This window comes from Phyllostomus hastatus, unplaced genomic scaffold (genome assembly GCF_019186645.2).
Source record: "Phyllostomus hastatus isolate PE091 unplaced genomic scaffold, TTU_PhHast_1.1 phas_contig_2, whole genome shotgun sequence".
In the NCBI taxonomy this organism is placed as follows: domain Eukaryota; kingdom Metazoa; phylum Chordata; class Mammalia; order Chiroptera; family Phyllostomidae; genus Phyllostomus; species Phyllostomus hastatus.
This window is the reverse complement of record NW_025333718.1, coordinates 1,146,606-1,168,402: the sequence shown is the minus strand read 5'-3', so window position 1 is coordinate 1,168,402 and position 21,797 is coordinate 1,146,606. Positions and strand designations below refer to the sequence as shown.

Sequence of the window (21,797 nt, the reverse complement as noted above, 5' to 3'; positions counted from 1 at the left end):
TCCCAAAAAAAACACTGGCATAACACCCATGTCCAAAAGTACTTATCACTAGAAAAAGGGTTTATATACTTGGATGCATTTACTTTTAAACATATTTTTTTCACCACAAAAATACATCAATCACAAGAAGGCATGCTGAAGCACAGAAGACTGTCATGTTATATAAAATTTGATACAAAAATCTTAGCATCATGTTACCAACTAGATAATTATATCAAAAATTAAAAGTTCTATAAAACTATTAAGAGGTTAGACTTTCGGGTACATAATACATTTTAAAACATATTCCCCAAATTTTACCTTTAGTATGTATAAGAAAAAGGTTCATCTTGGAGCATGAATGCAATCAGACAGCCATAATAACATGGAGAAGTTCAGTATTTTCAATAGTACTGACACTGCTCTGTGGTAGTATGCTCTGCAAAGTGACCACAAATCGGTAGCAGGGACCTACATTTATCACAAACCAGCACCTTAAAAACTTCTAACAGTGAATATGTAAGTTCTATCATCCACTCTGGCTTATATATTGACCTTATACTTAAAGTATTTTTCCATAAATGGCAGTAACTCTGGCCACTTGCCAGATAGAGCAAATAAAATAAGCAAGAAAAATCACAGCATACTTCTAACATTTTAATAACTTTGCTTGTGAAGACCTTCTGTGATCTGTAACATTTGTTTTACATAAAATTGGAGCTGGAAAGAGAAAAAAAATATTTGATTGGCACAATATAAAACCATATAAGAAATAAAAATTACTAGAATCATTAGTTTTACAAAACTTTTCCACAAAGAACAAGTATACATCTAATTAATATTCTGTAGAATATCTAACTATGGAACTTTGGAAAGAGAGGCAAACCCCCCTCCACCAAACTCTATTTTCTTGAGGATGAATTCTGGGCTCTCAAAAAGCTATGGGCTTGGCCCTGATTTTGTCAGCAACAGCTCATACCAATGGTTCTCAAGTGAAGGAGGATGATAATTTCCACAAGGTAAGTGTAAATTGTCTTTCATATATAAAATAAATATGGGGGAATCCAATTTTATTAACATTGGATTAAGATAAAAAGAAGGTAATAGGTCCCATAGCTTTGTAAGACAAAGCATAATGAAAAGCAATAATAAATTACATTTATTGTTTTATCTTTTTAAATTCAATATTTGAATAAACGTCATATTATTCCTTTGACAAATAATGGATGCCCACTATTGTACCAGACACTGTTCTAGGCTTTGGGAAGGGATACATCCATGAAGAAAACTTAGAATCCATGCCCCTGTGGAGCTTATATTAAAATATCATTTATGAGAATTCCTCTGTCTTCCATCAAAAGCTGTAAAATCCACAGGTCAATGAAATACACTAAAACCCTCTGGATTTACTTCTCCATAGTTCAAAATTGGTAAGCTACCATGGACCAAATGAATGTTTTCCTATTATGAAACTGAGTTACAATATTCTGAAAATGCTAGGTTAGAAGCACCATACTTTTGTCATGCATAATGTGCTCTCGTGTATAATGCATGCCCATGTTTTTGGCCAAAACTTTCAGGGAAAAAATCTTTCGTTTTAATTTTTGAGTTCAATTATTTATTTATTTATATTTAGATACTGGGTTTTTTTTGTATTATAAAGAAATATTAGCATTTTTTAAATATATTATGGCACAAGAAATTTTATGTAACAAGTAATTACAAAACTAGAGCTACACTTTTAAGGCATAAGCATAAATAAAATAATTGAAAACATTTATCTAGATATGGAATTAGTACTACCTATGTAAAATACACATCCTTATTTTTCCCTCAAAAATTTTGGCAAAAAACTGCACATTATATATGGCAAAATATCGTAAGCTGGGTGATAAAATTAACCAGAAGTGTTGCTCTGTGAGGAACATAAGGAGGACTTGATGCTGCTAGAGCAGAGATAGTTGGAGTAAATTGAGGCAAAAACCCACAAAGAAACATTCCCAATACAAGTCAATGATGAATTATGAGAATAGTCAGATAGGCAAACTGATGGGGACATTTTAAGTGGGAGAAACTTTAAGTGGGAGAATTTTGTTCTTTTTGTACAAAGTACAAAAGAGGAAAAAAAAACTTATTTTCTAAAACTTTGGTTAAGTTCGATTGTAACACATACCCCAAACCTATAAGCCTTGAGAATATCATCCAAATGCTACTCATGGCCACCCCATTGTACTGGTACCCTCTCTACCTTCCTCTGCATCTTTACGTCCACCATTGGTTTCACAAGCTCTGACATCAAAGCACAGGAGTTCGAATCGATAGCCTGGTTCCCTTATTAAAATAAAAATTCTCACAAAATCATTATCAGTAGAATTTGTTTTAAAAAAGTGAACCTAAGAATTAGCTTTTTTAAAATCAAGTATTATTTTACACCTGATTCCACAAGAAAGTATACAGCTTCCAATTAGACATAAAATTCAATGTAACTAATGGTAGGTCAGTAGATATTAGATGTGTGTTACAGCCATAGGCTTGGCTATGAAATAAGAGCAGCTGACTTTTTCCCTAGGTAACTGACCCTTTTTACATTATGATGTATTTTTATATAGTTCATTCATTTTCCCAAATATTTAATGAGCACCTAATGTGTGCCAGGTGCTGTTCTAGATGCCAGGGAAGCAGCAGTGAACAAGAAAGACAAGGTCTCTGCTCTCAAGGAGCTGACATTTAGTACAGAAGGCAGACAAGAAATAGGACATAAACAGTGAGAAACTATAAAGATCAAATAGGGCAACAAGACAGCAAGTGATGGGGATGAGGCTACCAGATACAGGTGGTTGGAGATGGCCTACTTTTTACGGTCTTTGTCTTTCTTCAAGTTGCTGCCCATCGCCATAAAGGTCTGGTTCTGGTATATCTCAGAGGTAGCTTTCTTTTTAGAGAAAGAGATTATTTCTTCTTCCAAAAGTCTTCTCTTTTCTTCAAGTTTCATTCTCTCTTCTTGGTGGACTCTTGTGAGGTGATCAAATTTGGCCTGTAACTGTGAAACAAAGGAGCAGTTCTCACTACTGACAGAGAATGGCAGCAGAAGCACAGGAATGTTCTCCTACTCTGAAACACACTGCTCAAGTGACATATACAATAACAATAACCTATACCATCTTCCTGAAGCTTCAGGGGAAAATTTACATATGAGACTGATTTAGAAACTTTAATTTTAAATTAGTTCCCATGCAAAAATATGCATGAACAAAATATAACAACAACAATAAAAAACCCCCACAGCCTCATGAACAAACCTCAGGCAAATTATCAAAAAAGAAACCCTCATTTTCCAAATAAAGTTATCATCGGTAGTAAAATAGTTATTGAAAATTATGCTGAAAAATATGTTTAGAAAGCAAAACTGTCCATTAAAATCAAGAATCTTAAAAATCTATTCTATTTTTTTCAGTCATTGACCTTCTTGAAATTTAAACTAAGAAACCCTAAATTTACAGTAAAAATACTCACTGTAGAGTTTACCCCATAATGGAAAAAAAAGCTTGTGTATAATAGAAATAAAGTTAAAAAATAATACATTTATGCTGAATACAGTTAATGAAGCCATTACAATGAGTTTTACAAAAGTTTATAACATTATAACACAAGATTTCCATGGTTTAATTGTTGATCTGGAAAAAAATCTAGGGAATTCAGTGGACTCCATATGAATTAGCTGTGTCCCATAAATAAGCATTCTAAATAAAAATAAAAAAAAGGTATCTGTTTTTCTCTGATCTTCTAGTCTGGTTAAAGAAACTTTAAATTAGTATCTTTAGTTCTAGGTAGCAACCTAATATTCAGACAAAATTAAAACTTAGTTTCTAGAAAAGGTGGCATATAACAATTGAGGAAACATTTCACTAAAATCAGAGGCTGACAGTAGGAACTGGAGAGAGCTGAACTCCATCTTAATAAATACTAAATGTTCCAAATATAGAACATGTGTCTGCAAGCCAGTAAACCCCCTGGTAGAAGTATTTAAATAGAGACTGTATAAGGTTGAAGCAGATTAAGTGAGGCCAAAAGATAAATTTAAGAGTATTTGTTTTATAATAATATTGGCAAGGATATTTTAAATATCAAGGTCCCCTAATACAGAATTAAATAATGTTTTGGGTTACCAAAATTATCTTTTAATTAATGATTGCAAGTATCTTACTGACATAACTAGCTTTAAAATGTTAGCAGCCAAATATTGGGAGACCAGCTGTCTTGGTTTACCCTGAAGAGACCTGGTTTACACCTATCTATTGCTCTAGTGTAATTATTAATAAGCCCTCTTTCCCTCTAAAATCATTCTAATTAAGGCAATACATTATACTGTCTTCCTTAGTTCTTTAGTAGATAAATCTGGTCTCATGGAGTGATGATTATTGACTAGGTGCCCTTTTTCAGCTGACTGACACTGACTCTAAAGTATCAACAATATTGGCTTCACAGCATGAAAACTGGTCATTAGGTACTTTGTAACATCAATGAAACCAGCCAGTAATCTACCCCCTCTAAAGCTATATATAATTAAAAGTTTAGAACTCTTTTGCCATGGTTGGTTATTGATAACTTAGTTTTAAATTAACTTGTTAGTTTAATATATACTCTTAATGAAAAACAGCACTTGAATCACAAAAATAAAACTCTACAAAGGACCTACTGACAAATAGTTTTTCTTTTTTTTTAATCATTTGGACACTCTGACTGTTTAATTTCCTTTTAAACAATATACATGTATGTGAAATATTCTTATGTGAGATTTTAAAAATTAAAACTCATCTATGAATCACTTCTCTAAATTCTCTTTCATTAGAGAAACTAAGAATCATGATATATGAGAAAGAAACTCTTGAAAGAATTTTACTCCAGTACCATTTTAAAGATAGAATATCAACATCCTTATTTCCTACTCATCACAACTCCTTCCTCAATATTTGTATTTAGAAACAATTACAAACTAGGGACTAGTTTAAAAGAGACTAAAGAAAAAAAATACCCAAATGCAATAAGAGACATGTGATTTAATTCTGGTTCAAAAACAAAAATAAAAAATTAACATACAAAAAGAAACAGTAATAGACAATCTTGAGACAACTGGGGAAATTTTAATATGGACTGGAAATTAGGTGAGATTATGGCATTCCTACTAATTTTCTAAGGCATGATATTGTTACTATGGTTATGAAGAAAAATACACCTAAGCTTCAGAGATGCAAACTGATATGCCCAGAGATGAAGTGTCATGATGTCTGCAACCAGCTTTGGATGACCAAGGAAAGTTATATATGTATGTACACACACAGATACACACATACACACTAAAATAAAGATGACAGAATGTTCACTGATAAAGCTAGGTGTGGGGAGGGACACAGGGTTACTCTGTACTTTCACTTTCCTATTATTTCAAATTTTTTAAAAGAAAAGATCAAAATTCAAATTACAAATAGGATATATTAGTAGAGTATTAATTTTACAAAACCATTTACTATTTAAATATCAAATAGTGTAAGTGTACTTGAAATAATAAGTTTGTAAAATTAAATTACAAATAACTCTTTAGGAACTCCTGGGTTACAAAGCTCATTTGTATTAACATTTCTCTTTTCTCCTTGAAATCCTTTTTTTCAGCTCATCCTTTTTGAGTCTCACCTGAATAGCTTACAAGTAGCCATTGCAATTAGGCCTGCAGATTTATAGAAAATAGATTAACATAAATAAAACTAAAATTGTTGCTCGAAGAATGAGAAGCAAACAAAACTGCAGGAAAGAATGAGAAGCAAACAAAACTGCAGGAATTCACTGCTGATGTTTACCTGTGCCAAGGCTATATCCAAAGGTCATCTACACCAGGAAACTTACCTAGAAAGCCTGAGTTCAAACTCAAAAAGTTTCTTAAACAGCTTTTATAGTTATCTATTTCACAGCAAAACACAATCCCAACCACTCTCAAAAACTCTCTCTCAAAGAAAAAAAAAGGGCTTCATCGAGCCACAGCTAAAACATTTCTGGCTCATGGTTAAGATATTTACAAAACTTCTCAGTAAACTGGTGTATTACAAGTTCTTGGTAACCCACTTGTAAAGGATGACCATTTGCTCATAAAGTCCAAAATTTTTATTTGATTTCATCTATGATTTTTTAAAAGACTAAGTGTTAAAACAGCTAGTTTTTAAAGACTAACAACTAGTCTACAAATGCATCTCAACTAAGTTCTTGAGATAAATCCCCCAAATTAATAGGACACCAAATTTTTAGGACACCTAAAAATGCAAATCCCATTAAACTAGTGCACTTGCCTCTCTTTCAGCTTCTTTTAGTATGGCTTCTTTCTCCTTTACTCGCTGCACAAACATCTGCTTCATCTCTTCTTCCTTCCTGTGGAGTTCCCCATAAAACTCGTGTCTTTTGGCTTCGTAGGTCTCTTGAAGACTAAACAGTTTTTGTAGTATTCTCATGTTAAAAAGATGGTATAACAAATTTGCAAAAATTCAAATATCTCAGGTTAAGCCTCATAACTATACCATGTATCAACACCTTCTTACATAGAGCAACTGAAACACGAGATTTCCTGTATCAGGAATCATACAAAGCCACCAGTGCTATAGCTATCAGAGAGCACTAGAATTTTGAAAATTCTGCTTTGTCAAGTCCTTCACTATAAGTACTCTCATTTTATGTCAAAGAAAGTTTTCTTTCATCTTTGTTAATTTGGCATCATTGTGTCTGGAAACTGAGCTCAAAGTTCTGAAGTCATCTTTGACATTTCCCTTATCCTTATCTTTGAATCTGATCACCAAGGTCTGTGAGTTTAGCCTGTGACCCTGACACATCATTTAAATCCATCCTTAGGATGGCTACAGCAATCCTGTTAGAGCCCAACTTGATGTTTATGATTTTCTATCTTCACTACTGCAATAATCTTGTAATTTATTTCTGGGCTTTTAGTTCTTTCTTTCGCTTTGTTGCTCATCACTACTAAAATTTTTTCACCAAGACCACAGAGCTCACTATCTTTTTTCTCTGCATTAGAGTGATGTTTTCTGCAGAACGAGGTTCCACATATTTAAAGAACACTTATGAAACTTAACAATAAGGCCTAATTCCACCTTTCCACATTCATTTCTTACCAAAAAAACCCAAACCACCTTAGGTTCCAGCCATACCAACCTACTCATTGTTCCTAAAATGCCACTCACTTCATGCTTTATTTTGTTGCATCTCCTCTGCTACCAATGTCATTGCCCTCTTCTGAGCCCACCCCTCATTCTACCCAGGTCTTCCTAAGGCCAAATTCAAATGCAACTTCCACTACAGTCTTTTCCAGCCTCCCCCACTAGAGTTAGCTGTTCTTCCAAGCACTTGCATGGCACTTTGTTTATATCTCTCCTGACATTTATATCCAACCTGCCTCTCTTGAAATAGATCATCATCTTAGCAACCCCCTTCTGCAGCAGAGCTCTCTAGACATTTCAATTTCTTCATAAATATTTATTTAATGACAGAAATTGTCAGGATATAGACCCAAATTTAACCAAGCAGAATAAAGACTGTCCTATTTGAAATATGATAAATTAAGAAATTTCACTAGTTTTAAACATTATAACAGGAGAAATAAATCTTTTAAGTATAGAATTCTATAAGTTCAAGGAAAAATAGAGTAAGAAATGTTGCATAATAGTCATCACAGCTGCTAGTGAGTGTGGAATACAAAGCAGGTATTCAGAGAAGGAACAGATACTAAACACTGTCTTTAAGAGCATGGGTGGACCTGGATGGAACATTATGCTAAGTGAAATAAGCCAGTCAGAGAAAGACAAGTACCATATGATTGCACTCATATGTGGAATCTAATGAACAAAATGGACTAGCAAACAAAATAGAAACAGACTCACAGATCGAGAGAACAGACTGACAGCTGTCAGAGGGGAGGGGGGTTGGGAGGCTGGGTGAAAAAAGTGAAGGGAGTAAGCAAATGAAAATAAACTCACAAACACAGATAACAGTATGCTGATTACCAGAGGGAAAGGGAGGTGGGGGGAGGTAGAAGAGGGCAACAGGAGATAAATGGTTATAGAAGGAGACTTGACTTGGGATGGTGAACACAAAATACAATATACAGATGACTTGTACCCCTGAAACCTACATAATCTAATTAACCAATGTCACGCCAATAAATTCAGTAAGAAGTTAAAAAAGAGTAAAGCTTATAAAATATATAAAATGCTCTAGATAACCACATAAATGCTTCAAATCTCAAGGGGGCGTTTTAGTTTTTACCAGGTTTCTTGTTTTTTGGTATTTGTTTCGGTCTTATTTTAAAGATGTCTCTAAAGTCTAAATCTATCTGGCTACTTTCATCATTTTCAGAAACTTCACCACATTTGGCTGGTCCAACACAGGGTTGGTATTCTTTAATGACAAACTTGGTTTAAATAACATCTTGAATTCATATCAAATATAAGTTTAAAAAGTTCTGATTAATGTATTTATATTAGCACTTGAGTTCCTTAGGGGCAAAATAAATCTACCCAGCAAAAAGACCTAACATTTATTGAATAGTTGCTATGAGCATGGCACTTTTCCGGACTCTTGTCACTACCTAATTCATGGCAACTAATGGCAACCATGAAGAACAAATGTCAATACTCTTCTTTACAGTTCAGAAAACTAAAGCTCAGAGAGGTAATCTGTCCAAAGTAACAAAGCTGGTAAGTTAAAAGGTGAGGTGCAAACCAGATCAGACCAGCCGCAAAGCCATCTTCCTAACTACCATCATGAGACTACCCTGAAGGGAAGCCTCAGCAAAAGACCAAAAGAATGACTACTCTGCATATTTCCCATCTCACCACAGTCTTTCTAACTTGGACATTGTAAATTATAAACCTAACTGCAAGTACAGAAACCTATACTATATTTCAAAAGATGGCAAAGAAACCCTTAGATCTGAAAGGAAATGGTTTATATACTGTTGTAAAACTAATCAACCATTGTTTACTATAATGGGTTTATTTTCATTTAAATAACAGAAACTTTTATTTTCTATTTTAAAATATATTTTATTGATTATGCTATTAGAGTTGTCCCACTTCCCACCCTTCATTCCCCTCCACTCTGCACACCCCCTCTCACCCACATTCCCACCTCTAGTCTATGTCCAAGTGTCATAAGTTCTTTAGCTTCTACATTTCCCATACTATTCTTGCCCTCCCCCTGTTTATTTTCTACCTACCATCTATGCTACTTATTCTCTGTACCTTTTCCCCCTCTTTCCTCCTCCCATTCCCCTGTTGCTAACCCTCCATGTGATCTCCATTTCTGTGGTTCTGTTTCTGTTCTAGTTATTTGCTTCGTTTGTTTTTGTTTTAGGTGTGGTTGTTAGTAATTGTGAGGAGTTTACTGTCATTTTACTATAGATGTTTTTTATCTTCTTTTCTTAGATAAGCCCCTTTAACATTTCACAAAATAAGGGCTTGGTGATGATGAACTCCTTTAACTTGACCTTATCTAGGAAGCACTTTATCTGCCCTTCCATTCTAAAAGAAAGCTTTGCTGGATAGAGCAATCTTGGATGTAGGTCCTTGCCTTTCATGACTTGGAATACTTCTTTCCAGCCTCTTCTTGCCTGTAAATTCTCTTTTGAGAAATCAGCTGACAGTCTGATGGGGACTCCTTTGTAGGTAACTGCCTCCTTTTCTCTTGCTGCTTCTAGGACTCTCTCCTTCATTTTTATCTTGGCTAATGTAATTATGATGTGCCTTGGTGTGTTCCTCCTTGGGTCCAACTTCTTTGGGACTCTCTGAACTTCCTAAACTTCCTGGAAGTCTATTTCCTTTGCCAGATTGGGGAAGTTCTCCTTTATTATTTGTTCAAATAACTTTTCCACTTGTTGTTCTTCCTCTTCCCCTTCTGGTGCCCCTATAATTTGGATATTGGAACATTTAAAGATATCCTGGAAGTTCCTAAGCCTCTCCTCAGTTTTCTGAATTTGTCTTTCTTCATTCTTTTGTTTGGTTGTTCTTTCTTCCTTCTGTTCCACTACACTGATTTCAGTCCCAGTTTTCTTCCCATCACTATTGGTTCCCTGTGCATTTTCCTTCATTTCACTTAGCGTAGCCTTCATTTTTTCATCTAATTTGTGACCAAATTCAACCAATTCTGTGAGTATCCTGATCACCAGTGCTTTGAACTGTGCATCTAATAGGCTGGGTATCTCTTCATCACTTAGTTGTATTTGCTGTGGAGATTTGATCTGGTTTTCCATTTGGCCTTTTTTTTTTTTGGTCTTGTGCCTGTTACGTATGAGGGGTGGAGCCTTAGGTGTTCACCAGGGCGGGGCAAGCCAGTTGCTGGGTTGTGACACCATATGTGGGGGTGGGGTCTGAGAGGTAACAATGGCGCTTGCTCTCTGTCGGCTCTCAGTCCCTTCCGCTGCTTCTCACAAGCAAACTGGGCCTTTCTGGTGCTGATTCCTGTGTGGGTGAGTTTGTGTACGTTCTAGGACCCTGTAGGTGTCTCCAATGAACTCTCCTGTGAGGCTGAGAGTTCCTCCTGGCGCCTCAACTTACACAGGTGTTTTCAATCGGTGTTTTGAAGGTTTATTTCCCGGCGCTGGGACCCTGGGTTGGGTAGTCTGTCTCACTCCCCAGTTTTGTCGGGTTTATCTGCACATGTGAATGTGGGACCGCCAGGTCAGCCAGGCGCCTTGCGTGCAGTGTCCCGCTTCACAATCACATCCTTGCTGGGTCTGCCTGTTGCCACCCTGCACCCAGGGTCTGCCAGTCGCCGCCTGTGCGCCCAGGGTCCACCCGTTGCCTTCTTGAGTGCCTGGAGTGCCTTGCACTCTTAGTGCCACTGCTTTTTGTGCTATGACCCCTCTCTGCCTGGCTGTCCGATACTGGTCTGGATGAATGTGTCTATTTTAACTCCTTCGTTGTTGGACTCCCATATAGTTCAATTTTCTGTCAGTTCTGGTTGTTATTTTGTTTCTCACTTGTCGTCCTTATTTTGGTTGTGCGAGGAGGCTCAGTGTGTCTACCTACACCTCCATCTTGGCCAGCAGTACTATAATGGGTTTATTTATCAAACAAAAATGAAAAACAGTGTTTTTGCTATACTACTCCCTTTTCTAGTATAAAAGTAGCTTGTTGTCATGAATGTTTAATGTATATAACATGGTAGTATAGTTGCAAACATCAGCAATTAAAAGCAAAGTTGAAACCCAAAAAGGAAGAAAAATAATTCTCAGATGCTCATGTTGACCAAGAAAACCACTCCAGTCCTTTCATTTTGTTTCATGTAGTTTTAATAAGCCTGATGGACTTTTTACAGTTCTACTGCAGACTAAATACTTAGAAATTAACTATGTATTTATTGAGAGTTCCAAAGACACAAACTTTTATGACACAAAAAATTATGTTTCAGACAACAAGGGCTTGACACTTGAAACCAACCTCAAGGAAAAAAACTCAAAAACATTCAAACTCATGGAGACTGAATAGCATGCCATTAAACAATGCATGGCTTAATGATGAATGAGATCAAGGAAGAAATCAAAAAGTTTCTGGAAACAAATGAAAATGAATACACAACAGTCCACAGCGAAGGCAGACCTGAGAGGGAAGTTCATAGTGATACAGGTCTACCTAAAAAAAGATGGAAACATTTCAAATAAACAACCTAACCCTACATCTAGAAAAACTGGAGGAACAATAACAAAGACAGCCCAAAGCAAGTAGAAGTAAGAAAATAATCAAGATCAGAACTAAATTAAATGACAGAGTAAAAGAACAACTCAAAATATCAATAAACCAGGAGCTGGTTCTTTGAAAAGATAAACAAAATTGACAAGTCTTTAAGCAGATTCATCAAGAAAAAAAAGAGAAGTCCCAACTAAATAAAATGATAAATAAAAGAATAGAAATTACAACTAATATCACAGAAATACCAAGGATTTTAAGAAACTATAAACAACCATATGCCCCAAAATCTGAAAACCTGGGTGAAATGGAAAAATTTCTAGAAAAATATAATATTCCAAACTGAACCAAGAAGAAGCAGAAAGCCTAAACAGACTGATAACAGCTGGTGAAATTGATGCAGTAATGAAAAAACTCCCAATACACACAAGCCTTAGACCAGATGGTTTCACAGGAGAATTTAACAAAACATTTAACAAAGAGCTAAGACCTATACTTCTCAGACTATTCAAAAAAACCCAAGAAGAGGGAAGACTACCAAACTCTTTTTATGAAGCCAACATCATCCAAATCCCCAAACCAGATAAAGATACACCAAACAAAGAAAACTACAGGCCAGTATTGCTGATGAACACAGATGCTAAAATCCTGAACAAAGTACTGTCAAACAGTATCCGGAAATACATCAAAAAGATTATACACCATGATCAAGTGGGATTCATCCCAAGGATGCAAGGATAATACAATTTTTGAAAATTAATACACATAATACATCACATAAAAGGAGAGACAAAAATCACATGATCATATCAATATATGCGGAAAAAGCATTTGATAAGGTACAGTACCCATTAATGATAAAAACACTCAGCAAAGTGGGAGTACAGGGAGCGTACCTCACATATTAAAAGCCATATATGAAAAAGCTACAGCTAACATCACACTCAACAGACAAAAACTTAAAGCTTTCCCACTAAGATCAGGAACAAGACAAAAATGCCCTCTTTAACCACTTCTATTCAACATAGTATTGAAGTCTTAGCCACAGCAATCAGACAAAAAGAGAAATAAGAGGCATCTAAAGTGGAAAGAAGGAAGTAAAACTGTAATTGTTTGCAGATGACATGATAGTGTACATAGAAAACACTATAGTCTCCACCAAAAAACTGCTCGACCTAATAAATGATTTTGGCAAAACAGCAGGATACAGAGTAAATATGCAGAAATTGAAGGCATTTTTGTACACCAATAACGAAATGTCAGAAACAGAAATAAGGGGAAAAAATCCCATTTGCTAGCAACAAGAAAAATAAAGTACCTAGGAATAAACCTAATCAAGGAGGTAAAAGATCTATACTCAGAAAAGTACACAACACTGCAGAAAGAAACTAAAGAAGACACAAATAAATGGAAGCATATACCATGTCCATGCATTGGAAGGATTATCATCAAAATGTCCACACTACCCAAAGCAATTTATAGATTCAAAGCACTCTCTCTTAAAATATAAAATTACATATTTCACAGATATACAAGAAACATTTCAAAAATTTATACGGAATCATACATGATCCTGAATAGCCACAGCAATTATCAGAAAGAAGAACAAAGTAGGAGGGATCATCATACCTCACAGAAAAGTATAGTACAAGGCCATGGTAAACAAAACAGTCTGGTAATGGCATAAGATGAGACACATAGGTCAGTGGAACAGAATACAGAGCCCAGAAATAAACCCAAGTCTCTACAGTCAATATTTGACAAAAAGGGAGAACCATAAAATGGAGTAAAAATAGCTTTTTCAATAAATGTTGTCAGCATATCTGGACAGCTACATGTAAAAAAATGAACTTGACTAACAACTTACACCATGCACAAAACTAAACTGAAGATGGATAATACTCTTAAACATAAGTTGTGGTATCATAAAAGTCCTGGAGCAGACCATAGACAGGAAAATCTCAGATATTCCATAGAAATATTCCAGAGCAATAGTTTCACTGATATATCCCCAAGAGCACTGGACATAAAGGAAAGAATAAACAAATGGGACTTCATCAAAATAAAAAGCTTCTGCACAGCTAACAAAAACATTAGCGAAATTAAAAAAAAAACAACTGTATGGGGAAATATATCTGTCAATGTATCTCAGACAATAGTTTGATCTCCAAAATATATAAAGAACTCACACGACTCCATTCCATGAAAACAAACAACCCAATAAAAAAATGAGTAAAAGTCCTGAACAGACACTTCTCTAAGGAGGACATAAAGAGGGCCCAGAGACATATGAAAGGATGGTCAGCATCACTAGCTATCAGAGAGATCCAAATTAAAACCACAATGAGATACCACTTCACACCAGTCAGAATGCCCATCATAAACAAAGCAACAAACAACAAGTGCTGGCGAGGTTGTGGAGAAAAGGGAACCCTTGTACATTGTTGATGGGAATGCAGGCTGGTGCACCCACTGTGGAAAGCAGTATGGAAATTCCTCAGAAAACTAAGAATGGAACTGCCTTTTGACCCAGCAATTCCAGTGCTGGGATTATACCCTAAGAATCCTGAAACACCAAACAATCTATGCACCCAATATGCATAGCATCGCAATTTACAATAGCCAAGTGTTGGAAGCAACCTAGGTGCCCATCAGTAAATAACTGGATCAGACCTGTGGTACATTTATACAATGGAATACTATGCAGCATAAAAAAAGAAGGAGCTCCTACCCTTTGTGACAGCATGGATGGAACTGGAATGCATTATGCTAAGTGAAACAAGCCAGGCAGTGAAAGACAAAAACCACATGATCTCACCTTTAACAGGAACCTAATCAACAAAAATATAACCAAAGACACAGAAATTGAGAACAGGCTGACAATGACCAGAGGGGAGAGAAGAGGGAAGTTCAGGGGAAAAGGGTGAAGGGTTTGCAGGAACAAGTATAAAGGACACATGGACAACAATGGGGGGAAGGAGAGGTGGAAATGGGAGGGAGGTGGGGAGCGCTGGGGGGTTGGGTTGGGATAGGAGGAAAGGCAGAAAACTGTACTTGAACAACAATTAAATTGGAAAAAAAAGGAAAAAACTGTGGTACATTTACACAATGGAATTCTATGCAGCAAAAAGAAAAAAGGAGCTCCTACTCTTTGCAACAGTATGGATGGATCTGGAGAGCATTATGCTAAATGAAATAAACCAGGTGGTGAAAGAAAAATACCGAATGAGCTCACCTGTAAGTGGAACCTAATCAACAAAACAAATAAGCAACCGAAACATAACCAGAAACATGGAAATAAAGAACAAACCTAGAATAACCAGAAGGGAGGGGGAAGAGGAAAAACAGGTAGGGGAAGGTCCATCAAGGAACATGTTTAAAGGACCCATGGAGAAAGCCAAAGGGGAGTAGGATTGAGGGTGGGAGGTGGGGGTGAGTTGGTCAGGCAAATGCTTAGGCTAGAAAATTTAGACAACTGTACTTAAAGAACAATAAAAAATAAATTTTAAAAAGAAAAATTCTTATAACTCTAAGAAAGAAAAAGTTATGTTAAACACTTAAGCTAACTTTAAAATACTACAAAATCCTTCCTTTTAAAACCAGGCCTCAAAACACTTCAAAGACAGTGATTTTCTACTCAAATGTTAAAGATGATTGGGAACAAGATGGGTTAGGTTAACTAAATTAACTTGGGGATTTAAGTAAAACATAACGCCAATTACTTGGATTTCATAATAAGCCCATGATCAGTGCTAATAGAGTAGAACACTAACCATGACTTGGCAGAAACATTCAATAAAATGTAAATGGAATAAGCTGAAGGACTGGCAATGAAGAGGGCTGGGTAGTAAAGAGAAACAAAAGCCATCCTAACAGGTTCATACAACTATTTTTTTATTCATATACAGATTCATATTGAGAGACAGACTTTACATGCCAAGCAAATTATATTGAGTATTGTTATATATACCCCAAATTATGGGAAAGATTCGCCAGAAAATAGGATGTAACTTCTGGAAGCTACAAAAGTAAAACCTTCCTAAGATGTCAGGCTATAATGAACTATAGAAGCTTTATTAAATAATTTATCTGCAAATGAGAAAGTACCAAGAGAAGAGACATTTGCTGTACCTGACCCAAGAAATGCATACATTTCAGGCCTGCTCCCCTTAATGAAATGTCATCTGTCTCAAGGAGAGCAGGCCTGAAAAGGGCACAGGACTTGGACTCCTAGGCATGTAGGCAAAGGCTATCTCACATGGTATCCACTTACCTCCCCATTGTTTTTGCTTTTTGTTTTTGTCCTCTGCAAGCAACCTACAGTCACTGCTCCATATCTGACCTGTGTAACCTGGTCTAAACTGGTTACCCCTTTTCCAATTTTCCATTTTTTAACTGATCAGTAAGCAGATGCTTCTCAAACTGATGAAATGCTCAATAAAGGGATGGTCTCAGCAGTCATTGACTGACTGCCTACCACCTATCTACCTCCTTTTGGTATCATTACTCTGATTACCTTTTGGAGCACTACCTCTCCACCATGGATACAGTCTGGTGGGACAATTAATCAGGTTCATCCCACCCCTTGCCCAAACATGGGTACATGTCCTAAGCTGAGCCTACTGAACACTTGATAGCCTATTCCTGGGCTATGAATTGTTGAGCAGAGAACAAAGAGGCTGGAAATGATTTCAGTTCATTCCTTCCACTCTCAGCACTGGAATAAAACTTGTTTCTACTTGTTCTAAACATTCCCTTTGAATCTGTAAGTCTTGGCCTATGCAGTCTTCCAACTATTGCTCTTTTGTTTTAGATGGAGTGATCTTCGTTATTTTCTAAGAACTATAAAGGAGGCAACTGGATTGTATTGTACTGCTGCACTTAAAACAGTGAAAACCTGATCCTCAACCTCATGGCTGACCTCTTCTTTTTTTCTTGAAATCTTCTTCACTTGGCTTTCAAGACATGCCACTGTTAGTTTCCTTCCTTCCTCTACCCAAAGCTTCTCAATCTCTTCTATCTGTTTCCTCAGCTGACAAATATTAAAGGGACTCAAGGCTGTTTTCAAGGCATCTTTCTTTACAGATGTACTTCTCTCTCCATGCAATCTCATCCATACTCATATATTCAATGAACCATCTAAATGTGAAATAAGATAGTTGGCAAAAGACAAATACCACATGACCTCACTTATAACTAGAATCTAATGAACTAAATAAACTAACAAGAAAAACAGAACCAGAAACATGGAAACATAGAACAGACTGATAGCTGAAGGAGGGGAGAATAGAAGGGAGAGTGGTGGAAGGAAGGGGAAAGAACTAGTCAAAGAACATGTATGAATGACTCATGGACATGGACAACGGAGAGGGGACTGACAGTGGGCTAGAGGGGTAGGATGGTGGAGGGGGGCAAATGGAAAAATGGGACAACTCTAATACAATAAACAAAAAATAAATAAATTGTTTTGGCCCAGCCCTCTACTGTAGGCTCCAGCTAAATATCCAAAGTGCCATTTTACATTTTCACTTGGATGTTTCAGTGGAAAACTGAAAGTCAGCAGATTCCAAACTGAGCTTACAATCTCCATCATGCCAATCACTGCTGCCCCCATCCCGGTCAAAAAAGCTACTTCCTCCAGAGACACCTGTCTTGATGAATGGCACAACCTACTCAAAAACCATAAATCCAGGACACTAAACTGAGTTCTGGCCAAGATGGAGGCATAAGTAGAAACCCTTCACTTACTTCCTCACACAACCAAAAGGAGGATAACAACCAATCTAAAAATCAATAAACAAACAGAAGTGCCAGAAAATCAAACTACAAAGAACTCCGACAACCAAGGAATTAAAGAAACAGTCAACCAGACCAGTAAGACAGGCAGGCAGAGAGAACTTGTGGCAAGGTGGTAGACTGTGCGGGTGGGGCTGCCTGAACAGGAAACTGAGACTCAGAGCTCACTATGGACTACCACTGCCAGGGGTTTGCCGTGATGGGAGAAACTCCCAGTCTCAGATGGGAGTTCATTGGAAAGTGGGGCTAGAGCCAAGAAGGTGAGCTACCTTATCCCCTCTTTGGCCCCTCCCCCACAGGCAGTGTAGCAAGGAGGGTTGCCCTGCCCTGGTGAATACCTAAGGCCATGCCTCCTTACAACATAACAGGTACACCGAGACAAATAAATAGGGCCCAACTGAAAGAACAGAGCAAAACTCCAGAAAGAGAGCTAAGTGAGGAGATAGCTAACCTATCTGATGCAGAGTTCAAAGTCCTGGTAATTAAAACGCTCACAGAACTAATTGAGCTCAGTCGCAAAATGAAAGAGCAAATGAAGGATACCCAAAGTGAAATAAAACAAAATATTCAGGGAACCAACAATGACAGAAAGGAAACCAGGATTCAAATCAACGATTTGGAACAAAAGGAAGAAATAAACATCCAAATGGAACAGAATGAAGAAACAAGAATTAAAAAAAAATGAAGAGAGGCTTAGGAACCTCCAGGACAACTTTAAACATTCCAATATCTGAATTATAGGGGTGCCAGAAGGAGGAAAACAACAGCAAGAAATTAAAAATTTATTTGAAGAAATAATGAAGGAAATTTTCCCTAATCTGGTGAAGGAAACAGACTTCTAGGAAGTCCAGGAAACCCACGAGTCCCAAAGAGGTTGGACCCAAAGAGGAACACATCAAGGCACATCATCATTAAGTTACCCAATATTAAAGATAAAATCTTAAAAGCAGCAAGAGGAAAGGAGACAGTTACCTACAAAGGAGTGCCCATAAGACTATCTGCTAATTTCTCAAAAGGAACCTTACAGGCAAGAAGGGGCTGGAAAGAAGTATTCAAAGTCATAAAAGTCAAGGACCTACATCGAAGACTACTCTCTCCAGCAAAGTTATCATTTAGAATGGAAGGGCAGATAAAGTGTTTCCCAGATAAGATCAAGTTAAAGGAGTTCATCATCACCAAGCCTTTATTATATGAAATGAATGTTAAAGGGACTTATCTAAGAAATTGGAGAAGATCAAAAACAATGAACAGTAAAACAACAACCAACTCACAGCTATCAACAAATGAACCTAAAAAAAAGAAAAACAACAAAAACAAAAATTAAGCAAATAACTAGAACAAGAACAGAATCAGAGAAATGTACATCACATGGTAGGTTTTCAGTGGGGAGGGTGAGGGGAAGAATAGGGGGGAAGGTACAGGGAATAAGAAGCATTAACTGATAGGCATAAAATAGGCAGAGAGAGGTCAAAAATGGTATAGGAAACAGAGGACTCAAAGAACTTATATATACAACCCATGGACATGAAATAAGGGTGGGGGGGGTAGAATGCTAGAGGGTTGGGGGATACAGGGTGGAAGGGGGATAATGGGAGAAAAATTGGGAAAACTATAATAGCATAATCAATAAAATATACAACCCCCTCCCCCATAAATCCAGGAGACTGTAAGTCTTCCTCTACCATCTTCCGGCATCTCCTGCTTCTTCATCTTGTCATATCTACACAATTGCTAAGTTTTTCAGTTTCATCTTCTAGAAGACTCTCAAACATGACCAATTCTATTTTCATTGCTGTTACTTTAGTCCCAGCAACACTTTCCCAACTGGTTTCTCTTAAGCATCTTTGTACACTCCTTTAATACCTTCTTTACATTATAGGTAAGAGTGATTTTTTAAAAATGACATTATGATATCATTCCTTCAGTGACTCTGCCTTTCCCTTAGGACAAAGACCAAATCTTCACCAGGGCCTCCATAGTTTGACTCCTGCCTACCTGTTCTCTCAACCTCATGCCATTCCCACCATTTCCGTTCCAGGTGCACTGAATTTCTTCCAGAGTCTTAAAGATGCCATTTGCTCTCTGCCTACAGATCTTTGCACATATCTTGCTCTGTTTTCCCCATGTTATTATAGCTCAAAATTGTAACTGCCTCAAGGGAGTCTTGCCCAATTTTCTGGATTAAACCAGAAAACTGTCCCGTTATACACTATCTCTTGTTAGCGCACATTTCACAAATATAATTTATTGTACGATTAGCTGTTTGATTTTGCCCTTCCCTACAAGAATTTAAGCTACATGACAGCCAAAACTGTATGACTGTAGGGTAAGTGGAGGCAGTCTGGCCTCTTCACCCAGGTGTCTTGGTAACTAAGGGAAGCAGTGTTCCCATAACCTTGAACAGGCCTGATTAGTAGTGTTCTCATAGCCTTGAGACTTGGTCCAATAAACTGTTCCCATAACATGAACTGTGCTCACATGTGCAGAATTATGCTATTTTATAAAATTTTCTGGCTTTTTGCCAGCTTTGTTTGCTGTAGTATTTAAAAGGGGTTAGGGGGCCCTGGCTGGTGTGGTTCAGTGGATTGGGCACTGGCCTGTGAACCAAAGGGTCACCAGTTCGGTTCCCAGTCAGGGCACATGCCTGGGTTGTGGGCCAGGTCCCCAGGAGGGGGGCACAAGAAGTAACCACACATTGCTGTTTCTCTCCCTCTCTTTCTGCTCCCCTTCCCCTCTATCTAAAAATAAATAAAATCTTTAAAAATATAGAAAAAGGGGCTAGAGGCTCCCTGCTGGATGCCACAACATGTGCCATGCTACACAGCAAGAGCCACAAATTGTGCTACGCAGAGACAAGCAGGGGGATATGCAGCTTGCAGCATGAGTGGCTTGCCCACCTGTGAATAAAGGCATGTCAGACATCCCAATGGCTCCATGAATATTCTGCCTGAATACCATGAACCTGTCTGACCTTGAATGGTTGCAACATAATGACCACATTCAGTATTGTATCTCCAGCACTTAATCCAGAGCCTTGTAAATAGTAGACACTTTAAAAATACTAATAATTTTACTCAGTATTATTCACTGTTGAATCTCAAATTAACTTCTCCCCAAGCTCCCGGTTTACTTTGAAAATAACCTACTCAAATTCTTCACCCAAATATTTTATAAGCAATTTAAATTCAACATGTCTCTAACCTCTCTACTAACCGCAACACCCCAAACTTACCCCTTTCCCAATCTTGCTCATATCAATAAACATCACCACCATTCATATAGTTTCTCAGGTCAAAATGGTGACTGGAGTCATCCTCAATTCATCTCTTTCTTTTATGTCCTATGTCCAACCATCAATGAGCCCTATTAACTTTACCTTCAAATTACGAATCCTAAGTGTGCTTCTGACAACCACTACCACCACTACCACTACTACCCTAATCCTTCTCTTCTCTTCTTAGACTAATATAGTGACTTCCCAATTTGGTCCCCTAACTCCCACTTCTGACCATATCCCATACTCTATTCTCCACACAGGGCCAGAGTGTCTTTGTCCCACTCCCACCTCTGAAGCTCAACAAGGGCAGGGTCTCTCTTTAATCCTACAGTGCATACATACCTAGTGACTAGCATCATGCTGGGCAGATAGATAGCAGACAAACAGTAAATATCTGCTAAATGACTGAACTGGGAATATTACTTTAAATGAAGATTCTTAGACTCCATCCCTAGAAACTCTGAACCTGCATTTTTTAATAATCCACAGGTGACTGATAAGTGATCTGCCAGGTACCCTGAATCCCCATTCTTGGAATACTACAAGGCTGTTCCACTTGCTCTCACATTAATGCACACAGAGACTTCTGAATTGACCCTGAGAGTCAAAAGAAAGAGAAGCGAAGCCTCCTCTGGGAAACATTACAGAAGTCAACTCTAGAGGACTTATATTCAATAGAGAACATAATCATTTTACTAGAATTGGCCCATAACTAGATGTATAACATTCCTGAACAGGTGAGGAGGGATTAAGTACATACAATTTTTAATTTATTATGCTTCCAGAGCTAAAACACTAATTAAATCCACAGATTGAAAAATATTAAAAATTAAACCTCATCTATTAAATCAGGTCATATGGAATAGCAGCATCAATTTAATGTTCTTCTCCTCCTTCTGTTTGTGTAAACACAAAGACACAGGAAAATTACTGAACTGCAAATAATCAAATGTAAAAAAACCCCTTAGTTTCACAGCAGAGTTTAAAATAGTTTAAAGATCTCATGCTTT

The 21,797-nt window shown here is 37.1% G+C and overlaps 1 protein-coding gene across 7 annotated transcripts in view; it reads right to left on the bottom strand.

The window, feature by feature from the left end:
* Window positions 1-623: 623 nt before the first annotated feature.
* The window catches only part of SEPTIN10 (septin 10), an 83,883-nt gene continuing 62,709 nt past the window's right edge, over window positions 624-21,797 (bottom strand). For 5 of the 7 annotated variants that reach the window (XM_045835195.1, XM_045835199.1, XM_045835198.1 and 2 more), the window contains 3 exons: window positions 6,315-6,447; window positions 2,832-3,019; window positions 624-699 (listed from right to left, as the gene is read on the bottom strand). In XM_045835195.1, coding sequence (XP_045691151.1) covers window positions 684-699; window positions 2,832-3,019; window positions 6,315-6,447 — 337 coding nt within the window. In that variant the 3' untranslated portion in view covers window positions 624-683. Of the gene's footprint in view, window positions 2,311-2,828; window positions 3,020-6,314; window positions 6,448-21,797 lie in introns of those variants that run through there. The other 2 variants (XM_045835201.1, XM_045835200.1) reach the window with 2 other exon arrangements.